At 38.3% G+C, this 11,856-nt stretch overlaps 3 protein-coding genes across 3 annotated transcripts; 1 reads left to right on the forward strand and 2 right to left on the reverse strand.

Annotated features, from left to right (window-relative positions):
- Positions 1-207: 207 nt before the first annotated feature.
- LOC140792020 (GTP-binding nuclear protein Ran-A1-like) lies at positions 208-4,402 on the reverse strand. The gene is made up of 8 exons (XM_073142799.1): positions 4,252-4,402; positions 4,070-4,139; positions 3,853-3,909; positions 3,655-3,772; positions 1,562-1,651; positions 1,291-1,470; positions 1,125-1,202; positions 208-586 (listed from the first exon to the last, which is right to left on the reverse strand). The coding sequence occupies exons 1-8, from the start codon at positions 4,252-4,254 to the stop codon at positions 517-519; spliced, it is 666 nt and encodes a 221-aa protein (XP_072998900.1). The 5' UTR covers positions 4,255-4,402; the 3' UTR covers positions 208-516.
- A 990-nt stretch (positions 4,403-5,392) lies between these two features.
- Positions 5,393-7,282, reverse strand: LOC140792606 (protein DUF642 L-GALACTONO-1,4-LACTONE-RESPONSIVE GENE 2-like). The gene is made up of 3 exons (XM_073143695.1): positions 7,037-7,282; positions 6,204-6,701; positions 5,393-6,090 (listed from the first exon to the last, which is right to left on the reverse strand). The coding sequence occupies exons 1-3, from the start codon at positions 7,110-7,112 to the stop codon at positions 5,555-5,557; spliced, it is 1,110 nt and encodes a 369-aa protein (XP_072999796.1). The 5' UTR covers positions 7,113-7,282; the 3' UTR covers positions 5,393-5,554.
- A 1,359-nt stretch (positions 7,283-8,641) lies between these two features.
- LOC140791792 (uncharacterized) lies at positions 8,642-11,621 on the forward strand. Its single transcript, XM_073142445.1, has 4 exons — positions 8,642-8,829; positions 8,942-9,024; positions 9,130-9,220; positions 11,334-11,621. The coding sequence occupies exons 1-4, from the start codon at positions 8,801-8,803 to the stop codon at positions 11,362-11,364; spliced, it is 234 nt and encodes a 77-aa protein (XP_072998546.1). The 5' UTR covers positions 8,642-8,800; the 3' UTR covers positions 11,365-11,621.
- The last annotated feature ends 235 nt before the right edge of the window (positions 11,622-11,856 follow it).

Below are 11,856 nucleotides of genomic sequence, written 5' to 3' on the forward strand. Positions count from 1 at the left end.
TTCCAGTAGTTTGTAAGTAGGGCAACTAAAAAAAATCAGCTCTCAAAGCTCACGCTGGTGGATTTATGTACATACAGAAAATTGATACTTCAAGCATTCGAAAGTATTTTCGTTGACCCTCAAGATGGATCGTGCAAAAGAAAGACAAGCAAAGTATAAGTTTTCTAGCAGTCAGCAATCCCAATAGGTTATCTATCAACAACCATATATAATAATGAGAACAGAACTGATATATTAAAGAGAAGCATTTGAAGGTTAAACACATTCTACGCACTCAGCTTAGAAATTAGAGGCGTCCATCACAAGAAAAATCGACACAGTACAAGAATAAACCAACAGGACAATCTCAAACAGCAGTCGGAAAACGATTGCTACGGATTCCAGCTCAATCACCAGCTATTACTGACCAGGCATACAAATGGAAAAACTTCATGGAAATTGTTCTTCCCTAATAAAACTTAAGCTTGAGATTACTGTTCAAGCACCAAGAATATCTCAGACAACAGAAATCCTCGCTCAATCAAATGCCTCGTCATCATCGTCTGGAAGAGGCTGCGCTGCAGCAGCAGCTATCTCAGCTTCATATCTGTGGGAAAAGACGATTCATCTCACAGTCAGTAAACCAGAAGATCAATAGAAAATTAACAGAAAGATTAAAACAAATGTGGAGAGAGTCCAGCAATACACCGACGAGAAATATGAAAATATATGCTGGAAGAAAAAAGCAACACCTACTATATACCTATTTTCACTTCAACTTCAAAGTTGGAAAAAAAAGGTTTAACATCAGCAACTAAATGCAAAATGGCAAAGACTCGTATATATAACCACACCAATCAAATAAACTCAGGATATCCTGGAAAAACCTACTACATCATAATCACCAAATTACATTTTTAAACAGAGCTACCATTTAATAACTACATATTGCTTCATACAAAATCAATCTGGGAAGCACCAACAGATAAATCTCTCAGAAAAAGTAGTAAGTGCTTATTTCCTTTACCTACCACCAATTTCATGTTAATATACTTGCATAGAATTCACCACAATTCCTACATTTGGTGTCTATATGTTTAAATACCATGAACTTCCACAAACACAGACAAATCTTTCTCACTTACTGTTGTTGCGCAGCAAGATCAATTTGAACCTCAGGAGGAGCAAGAGCTGGTGACTCAACAAAGTGAAGATTTGTGTCCCTGCAAAAGGAGTAATCTGATATTAACTCCACTTCTCAGAATTTGAAAACAAACATGACTCATGAAATGTGACAAACAACTACTGTACCCTGCAAGCTTTCTGGCTAAATAGAGAAATGGCTTCTCAAAGTTGTAGTTGCTCTTTGCAGAAATTTCATAATACTGAAGATTCTTCTTCCTGTGAAATGTGACCATCTTTGCTTTTACCTGCCTGTTCTTCACATCAACTTTATTTCCGCAAAGAACAATGGGAATATTCTCACAAACTCTGTTTCAAACAACATAAATATATGTATATATTGGCAAAATTAAAAATATCAGAGAACAATGATCTGAAACTTCAAGGGAAAAAAACTGACCTGCATAAATCCCTGTGCCATGTAGGAACATTTTTGTATGTAAGCCTTGCAGTGACATCAAACATGATAATGGCACATTGTCCATGGATACTGCCAAAGAAATGTATCAGTTAGTCTGTTACCATCACGGCAAAATACTAAAATAATATTCAAAGAAAAGGTTGTCGAAGGACACATTCAAAAGAAAAAACAGTATTTTTTACTTTATACTTTTACAGTAAAATTCAATGATTCTTGAATTGTTCAACTGGATCCAGAGTGGATATAAAGCAAATAGACCAAAACTGGACAGGAATATAGCATCAGAAGCTGATCATTTACGAGGAGCTAACAAGCTGCAGGTCTGGCAGTTAGACCGAAGAAGACTTGAATTTAAGAAGACTTCAAGAGGAAATTGGTTAAAATACTACAATACATCAACACGAAACAAAAAATGGAGCTCAAATCATAACTAATCAAAGAAACCCTGCAACAAAAGCTGAGACACTGCTAGGTCTGGCAGTTAGACTGAAGAAGTTTGGGATGATTTTGGTTTCTGTACTTGGAAAACTGATCACATTTGGTCAAGAAACTGGGTAGCAGATCCAATTCCACACTTAATAGTAGAATAGGAAATGGAATATCCCAGATGATAAGTTAAGCATCATTTCCAATGGATTACAACATCTGGATTCTGGAGTTTAAGTTAGAAAAAGGCCATTTGGATAATAAATGCAGAATGTGAGGAAATCCCACATGGTATTCTCAAACCAAACAGCCCAAGCAGCCCAGGTTCCAAGATCAGCTGTCAATGAAACTTGTTTATCCTAATGGATGATCACATTAAGCAATTGCCTTCCTCAACTCTTGTTTTCCAGCATTTTCCTTTGCAATAGTTTCTAGAATGTAAACTAATTGTACAAATTATGTAGATTAAATATTATCTTCAGCCATAAATAAGACTCCGAAAAGCAATCAATCATGGGTGCGGTGCTATTCAAGTCAAGTGACAGTTTATGTATCCTTAGAACATTAGTTCAACATACTTCCATATTGGGTTTCAATGATTCTACGGAAATGTGAATTATTGGACTTCCCAATACCACATATGCAATGGTTTAGAGGATTTCCAAGTAAAGGGTTTTGTGGTATTTTTTTCTCTATATTTAGTATTATAAAAAAAGTCGGCAATCGCTTAGTAAAATTTAGAGAATTGAATTAAAGGAACAAACATAAACCAAAACTGTAAACGTGATAAGAAAACAATATGGATTTAAAGAATGTGTGTACAAAATATACAAATCCTTTTTAGCTACTTTGCAATACTAATTCTTCCATTGGATGGAGAAGAGCATGAATTCTATTGTCAGTCAACTAAATTTTGTTGCAACAGGTACCAAAGGCCACAGTCAGTTAAATAAATTCCGGTTGCAAACTAGGAACATTCATCATTTTACCATACACAACAAATAACTTAAAAAAAAAACAGCGATATCATGATAGTGATAATAGAAGATTACACTGTTGGCTACTTTTTAAAGTGTGCTAGAAGAAGAACCAAAAAGTGCAAAGTACTTAAGAGTTTTAAAAAAATTAAGACTTAGAGATGAAGATCATAATATACACACAAATGTAATATATTACGTCTAGCAACACCCCCCCACACCAGTTCGCACAACACAATAAAGCATTAAAAAAACATTCGAATAATACATCAAAAATAAAAGTAATTTTGTTACTTGTGTTCTATCATATGCTTTTTGCTACTCCCAATGATTCAGATGCACAGAACATTACATCCATAAACTGTAGCTATGAAAGTTATAAGGGGACAAAGGAAGAATAGGCTAGAACAGTATAGGACGTCTACTGTAACCATGCAATGTTTCTTTTGTTTCAGATAGGTAAAACGAACCACAGTACCTACACCCAAATGGGAATAAATGAAACTAGGAAGCCAGAGGCAGCTATTTTCACCAAAATCCTTACAGTAGATCATCATATTTCAATATCACAGAGTTAGGCAGATATCAATAAGGATACATTGTCGACGAAGCACATTATGGTTTTACAGCACAAAAACGAAATACAACAAAATCAGAAACTATACTCACTAGTATCCGTCGCGAAGCCCACCAAACTTCTCCTGCCCAGCAGTATCCCAGCAGTAGAAGCGGATTTTCCCACAGTTAGTGTGGAAATCCAACGGATGCACTTCGACACCAATAGTAGCTGCCATATACGGAAACAAAAACATAAGAAGATATTTATACAGTAGCAACAGAAACCAAACAAGCGGATCGGATGCTTACGTTCGTATTTTTTCTCAAACTCTCCTGTGAGATGTCTCTTGACGAATGTCGTCTTTCCTGCGCAAAAAAACACGTCAACTTCATTACAAAAGTATCCATCTTTTCTTCAATTAGTGGATCAACAAGGGTCAACATATCAATATATAACGTCAAATGTATGGATTATACATAGCTACAACAGCTAGATCCAGAAAAACGAGGAAACAAAAAAAGATACCTGTTCCTCCATCTCCAACGATCACGAGCTTAAAACTAGGGTAATCCACCGTCTGCTGGTTTGGAAGAGCCTGCAGCACGTACCATAACAAGAAGAGGTCAGTTGCAAAACCAAAATCCTATTAATATCACTGGAAAGTGAGATCGCAATCGGAAGAAGAAGACGAGAAGTGAGAAGGCCACCATTCTATCTCTTTTTCCCCTTCGATGGCTTCGGAAGAAAGGAAAGGTTTTGATCTCTCTTCCCTCCCGGCGGCTGTTCGAGGAGACTGGGAAGAGGGTTTTGAAGTGAAAGAAACGAGAAGAAGGAAGAGGGTAAATATAGGAGGGGTTTGGGCTTTGATCCAACGCGACCCTCAGGCATTTCGCTTAAACTTGACGCAGCTTTCTCAGCCGTTGGATCAGAGCCCGCTCTGCTCGTTTTTTAACTTATGCCATACACATGTACGGTAAGAGATCCGCCTTTGCTTTTAGGATTGGGCGGTGGATTCAAACGCAGCGCATTCGATAATATATATATATCGTTTGTTTTGTACGAAACTTGTCAGATTAATACCCGAGGATAGAATTTCGTATTCCAGAGTTCATTTTTTTCTGTCACAAATCTTGATCGTCAAACACGGGGACGGGGGTAAATAAACCTCTATATAAGATTATAAGGTGATCCTTGCAGAAAAATTAAGCCGCTGGGTTGTCCTCATTTTTTGAGATTTTAGAGAAAATCTGGAATTATTATCCTATATTTTTACTCCTAAAATTATACTAACATTTATTTGTGCAAAAAAAAAAGAATATTGGTATAATTATTATATTAGATGTGATATAAAGTTAAAAATAAATTATAAATGAAAAGTGAAAATTGAGTCAAAGGTTATTGATCTGATTTATAAATTTAAACCAAGTGTTCTTATTTATTATAAGTATCTACTGCATATTTATAGATATGTATTGCCTATTTATAATTGAGTAAGAAAATGGGAGGGATTTTTTTTTAAGGGTGTGGAATGAAATAGGTTGATGGTAGGAGAGTGAGAGATAATTTTTAAAATAACTTTAGTTAAATGTAGAGTAATTGTGATTGAAGTTATTTCTGTAATAATTTGGGTAGTATTTATAATTTAGATTAAAGATAATTCGATGTCTCTTTTCTAATAGAAAATAAAAAATAATCTTAAAACAAATGTGATTAAGTCATTAACATAATTTAGCCCACAACTTACACCACAATACTTTGACCTGGTCCGTGAATTATTAAGGTGGTTGTAAACTTTCCGGCCAATCAACAGAAAAGGGAAAAGGAAAAGATGGCCTAGCTAGAAGCCTAGAAGACTCAATTGATCAACGTTTATTGGGAAAGAATTAGTGGTCGATGTGAAAACAATATATCTAGATACGATGTAAACAAATCATCAAATTGATGGAGCAACGAATACCCACCTCCTCAGCCCTCAGTGAGCTCTCTCTCTCTCTCTCTCTCTCTCTCTCTCTACATTCGCTTCTGGTGGCGAACGCTCACCAACTCGACATCGTCAATCACAGGGCCACACAGCGAGCTGAGGTCATCGCTCCGGGTATTATAAAATGAGCTCCAGAACACCACTCTCGTGCGGGGCCCCGTAGACCGAAACCGGAGCACCGCTCGCTTAAACCCACCAGTTCCTTTAGATTCATAGGCAACCTTGATGGACTCCTTGGCGGCGTAGGCCTCGACCATGAGTGACCCCATGCATGCATTGTTGGCGTCACCAACGGTGAAGGTAAGTACGTAGGAGCGGTGCGGGACGGTGCGGATGACTTGGGAGATTGCGCTTTCCTTTCCGGCAAGGAGCTCTACGGCGCGGCTGCCTTGTGGGACGGAGAAGTGGGTAGAGTCGAGGTACTTCACGGCCTTGAGTGATTCGACCATCCAACCCGGGATGGGGCAGTGGTCATCTATCATTGTGGAAGGGATGAGGACTCCCCAGCTCGTGTTCGGGAGGATGTAGGGCCCCTCCTCGAAGTCTCCATTCTTCAACAAGTTCTCTGGATTTTTCTTTTATAAATTAGTTACACTATATAAAGATTGTAAATTAATTTTTGTGTTTTTGTTTTTTGAAAAAAAAAAAAGGAAAAAAAAAGGGGAGTAATTAACGCACTGTTGGTCCTCTTAGGTGTGTACAGGGCCTTCATGGCGACTGAGTCGATGAGAGGACCACAAGCCGGGTCCTCAGCGACGTTGGGGTTATGGATCACGACCTCGACCTCATCGGATTTAGCGATCCAAGCCCAAGCGTAGGAGTCCCATCCATTGCTGCTGTACATAGTCTGCATGGGGAAGACGCCCGACTGAGACGAGGCCGACACGTTCAGCTTCTCCTCCTGGGCGCACGTGCGGGCGGCGCTAAAGGTAAGGGAATAGCGTATCCCGCGTGTCACCTTCACGCGCTGCTTGATCGAGGCGTCGTTGCCCAATCGGACGGCGTAGGATCCCTCGGGGACGACGAGGAGCATGTCGCCCTGCTTGTGCCCCGACTCCACGTACTCCACGTACCCGGAGATTTGCCAAGATGGGATGGCGCTGCGGCCCATCACCTGTGTTCCCTTCAGCTCAAAGGACGGCGGCCTCTGCTCGAAATTTCCGTTTGGTAACAACCCTGCCAATGCAAATTAACAAATGTAAAAAATAATTAGCTAAATAATATGATAGATATAGATGTATAAAATGAATAGAATCAGTTCTTGAATTTATAATATATATATATATGTGGCACTTCATCTAGGAGATGCTTTTTCTTAATTATTCTGTCATACATAAGACTGTTGTCCGAATACTGAGAGTGGACTCCTATTGGCATTGCAGTTAACAGTTTGGTTTAGATCACCGGAAAGCCCCATGACCGAGGATATGAGAAAATAAGGATGCGTAGCATAGGAACGTAACGAAGATCTAGTCAGATGATTAGTTGAAAGATAAGCCGTGGGATCTTACCATCCACGAAGGCGACGGCCACCTGAGAGGCTGTACTTAATAGCAAGAACAATCCGAAAATGGCTAGATTTCTCATAGTGATAGTGATGGATGGTGAGAGGGATAAGAGACGGAAGTGAAGAGATGATGTGATAGACTGTGGGTTCACGCCAGAAGAAGTGGGGTTATATTGATGACGCTTTACAAAAGTGCCATGAATTTGCACTTATCTTTGAAACTGCCATCGGATTTAAAATGCAGCGTCTTGTCGATGTGCCAATTATCTTGGCGTATTCTTAAACAGAAGGTTACTTATTGTCTACTCGCCCACTTGTCCACTTCACACGGCAGGCGTAAAGACACTGGTAACTTGAATGTGGGTCCCAACAGCTTCGTCCACGTTCCCCTCTTCTTCTTCTTCTTTAAAAAAAAAAAAAAAATTAAACCTTCAATCGAAATATGAGGAGATGGAGGCTTTCTCAGAGGCGATGGATGGGTCATCTAATTCTCATATTTATAATCCAAATTTCAGTCCGGTCATGATACAGAAAATACTTGCAGGATCATGATCATGTGCTCTTCGCAGGGTTGTCATGTGCTGATTAATCAATCAGGGAAACGCATGTGGGCCGGGTTGAGCACATGTGACTGTTATAAACAACTTATGACAGTGAATCAAATCAAATCAAATCAAATGGCATTAATCAATATTTGATTATTATCTAGGCAAGGAGGTATGTCTTCTATCCATGGACAGACATGGTAAACAAGCTGCAGTACATATGTATAAGATCGATGACACTAATATATTAGCAAATTTGTGAAAACTTTAGGCATATTTTATGTCATATGCATGCCTGCCGCATACGATGCGAAGAGACCAGTGTTATTTGAATATAGTGCATGTGGTTTAATACTAAGAGTTAAAATTAAATTAAATTAAATTAAATTAAATTAAAGCAAGCAGATAGGTTAAGACTGACTCTACTGTTTTAGTGAGGAGCGAGGAGACAATTTTGGCGCCATTAATATTTTATTAAGTAATAGTTGGATACTTAGTCGAGCAGACCTAATCCCACATGACATGCCTCGACTAGCCAAATTTCTGAGCACTTTCCCATGTGGGTCTGATATTAATTTGTAGTACCGAGGCCGAGATTAGTGACCTTCCTGCATGCCCCCTTCTTCCTCCCACTTGGTAGACACCACACGACACGACACACCTCAATTAAGGAGATGATGAGTTGACCTATCGTCAACTCGCGCGGTGGGAGGGAGCTTAAACCTTAAGGAGATGATGAGCAGACTACCAATTTATTCCCAATTATTTGCTGCGTCGCTGTGCAATATCTGGCATATGGAGGAGAAGACACCAAATTTGCAACTTGGTGGATCACACACCTTGGAATCTTGTAATCCTAACAGGAAACTATTCATGTACTAATCTTCAATTTCACATTATTTATTTCAACGAGAAGATAAATAAATAATCAGAGACGTGGCATAAAAAAGGACTCACATAAATATTTATTCATTGTCAGTATCAAACCGAGGTATTGGACAAGAAACTATCTACAATCTTTCTAGTTTAACACGTTAGATTAGCATCAAGTAAGACGCAAGCGGGCTCAGACGAGAGATGTATGCGGGTCGGACCCGATAATCTCACTGGGAAAGCAAAACTCTAGTCTCTGGTCCACGAAACCAGCGGGTGTCTTCCAAGCCCACGGGTTTCCTCTCGGCGTCTCAAACTTCTCCACCAGAGATCAGATCGCTAGGGTTTCCATGGCTTCTTCATCCGATTTCACCACTGGGTAATTTTACCTCTCAATCCATCTCATCTGTTGCTAGTAGGAACTAGATTTGGTTTCTATGTACTTATAAGATCTAGATCGCTTCTTGTTCTTATCTGGATGTTCGACGAAGAAATGCCGCCGTGAGGAAGCAACGCAACGGGCCTCCTTTTAAGTTCTTGGTGCCTCTTGTCTACGCTCCCATTCTTCCCCTAAGTACGTTATTTCTTGCTTAATTCGGCTATCGGTGTTTTTGTAATTACGCTAGGGTTATCGATTGCTGATGCTTTTTTCCTTAAAAAAAAAAAAACATATTGACAGTTCGAATAGCGTTGAGGCGTAATCCTGTTATGAGGGACCGGTTGTTCTTCGGGGTGCTAGCAGGAGCTTTTGCTCATGGAACGTACTTGATGTATCCTTTACCTGTCTTAGGTTTTGTATGTACTCATATATCTAACGTAGTTTCCCTCATTAAATTATTCGTGGTTGATAATTTACTCTAATCTGCTACAATCTTTTCTGGAACTCACTCACGGCTGCTGTCTTTGTTCTATGCCGACTCATGTTTCTGATCCTCTTATTTGATCAAACTTATATAAACTGCAATTATCAGTATAGATTAAATTAAGGAAATAGTGGATCCTCAGACTTTGCAGCAGGCATCTGAGTCCTTTAGCACTTAATGTTGAATGAAAACGAGGGCAATTTGTTGTTAATTACTCACATGGGCCAAATATGAGATCAAGGCATCAAACTTAATGTCATTTGAAGAAAGTGTCTTACTTTTCAGATGATCTTTACCTGAGCAACACGATCTATTAATTGTTTTTTTCATTAATTTTGGGGATGCAGTCTGATGAAAGGATTATGTTATATTAAAATTAGGGGCTAAGGCTATATCCTTCAGTATGTGACTAAATATGATCCTCTTTGATATCAAGTTCTGGAAATCTGGACAGAGGGAGAGGGCTCCCTTGTAGATGTGGCTTTGTTATTGAAGGATAAAGGATACAATTGATCACATTTTATTGACACTAGGTTTACATGAAAGTATGGGCAGATCATCATCATGAAATGTGAACATTTAGAGTCGCCTATGTACTTCTCGTAAACCTTTAAGCTATAGGGCTAAGGTTGTTGGCATAATACTCACCTTAACTTTTGTGAGGCAATTTACCTGATTTTCCATTCCACCTATATGTTATATTGTTGGCGCAGCTACCGATTTACGAATCCCTTAAAGTCAGGAAGCCTAGAAGAATATGGTAAAATCTTGATGGTAGAAGTATTATTTTCCCGAATTCTGTTGAACTTAGAGACATTAGAGGCATATTTGGGGGAAACAAAGACTTTATTATTATTATCATTGCTTTTTCTTTGATCCCAAATATGTAGAAGCACTGGTAATAAGATTTAGTGCTTTCCTCAGACAAATAGCTTCCAAATCTGAGGAGCTGATGACAACCAGTGAGGATGTCTATCCGCTTTAGGGGGCGGCGGAAAGGCTTCAACCACAAATCCCGAATACCTCCCTGTTGGTGTGAAGGCTAACTAGAAGTTACTTATATCTAGAGAGGATTTTTCAACAGTATATATAAAGATGCTACAAAGAAAAGTTAAGGGTACCATAGCGGTAAATGATCTGAAATTAGCTGGTTCTTTAGGTGGCATTTGGAATGAGGTCAGGGTTAGTCTCTGAATTTGGTTAGGGTCCCATAGGCATATTCAGTAACTAGACCCTACTATTTAATTAGCCAAGTTCAAGAGGTGAAAGAGGAGAGCGAAAAATATAAATGAATCTAAATATGCATTCTCCTCAAATTATAATTTTACCCCTGAAATGACTTGCAATAATGTTTTACAAATTTAATATTAATAATTTTTTGAGTTGATGATCCCTCCAGGAGGACAGTAGGGATCTTGGTTATATTTTATATTTTATTTATTTGGTGTTTAGGGTATTTTTTGCTTATTATCATTGTAGGAACTATATAAACACCTATTTGTTTCCAATTTGGGTTTAATGAAATAGTTTGGTGTGAAACCATAGTTTAAAGGTGGAGGTGTGAAATCTTATTCATATTTCTCTTGCATCTTCAATCCCCCACCTCCTAAAACCCTATAAATCCTAAGAAATAAGTTTAGTTAGTCTCGTTCAACCAGTAAACTCAATTAAAACAGAGCCTTAGACTATGCAATTGAAATTTTACGCACTAGCTTGTGTGAATTGTTTGTTTTCACTGTTTCTATTTAAGTTGTATAACATCTTGTTATGGGATATACTTAAGTTACCACTGACGAATTTATAATCTTTCAATTGTATTGCTCTCTATTGGTCATGAGCTTCTTCACTTAACTAATTTATTTCCCATATTCATGAAATGTTGATTTCCACTTTATTTTAGTTTGTAGCCCATGCCTTATGATTTTGGCATGGCGTTTTCATATATCTAATTTGTGGAGCTATGTCAGGAACAATTTAATGGATAAATCCTATGACTTGCTTATCCTTGATATTCTTCTAGATCTGATTTATATGATATCGAGAGCAAGTGAATTGCATGGGTGATTCAAATGCCCCTTATTCAAGTTGTATTGATCGCAGATTTTGATCTGACTTGGAATTGCGTCAATATGAACTCAGAACAGTTCCCCATAAGAGCTTCAGTTAGTGTATGTCCATTCCAGTCTTACTTGCTTTCTTCTTGAAATGTTCAGTTGCTTTTATTTGATTTAAATAATTGATGATATACACAAAACTTCTGCCATCTATATCAGTGCTGCAGCAACAATATGATTGCTATCCTTAAAAATATTATTGCATCTACATCTTGTTGTCAGTTTTCTCCTTTGGATTCCTAAGTAGAACAAGTATTTGCTGCCGAATTTATATGAGATTGAGCATGCTCAATCTCTTCCTGTTTTTTTGTGATCTATATTTTCATAAAGTCAGTCGCAACATCAAGGTTCCCGACTCCATACTTTATTAAATGAGAGCTTAGCTTGAGAAAGTTTGTCACTCTCTTGTTAGTTCTGTGCCTGCCTATC

The sequence above is a fragment of the Typha latifolia genome, chromosome 7, assembly GCF_019914945.1.
Source record: "Typha latifolia isolate L0001 chromosome 7, TyphaL0001v2, whole genome shotgun sequence".
Taxonomy (NCBI): domain Eukaryota; kingdom Viridiplantae; phylum Streptophyta; class Magnoliopsida; order Poales; family Typhaceae; genus Typha; species Typha latifolia.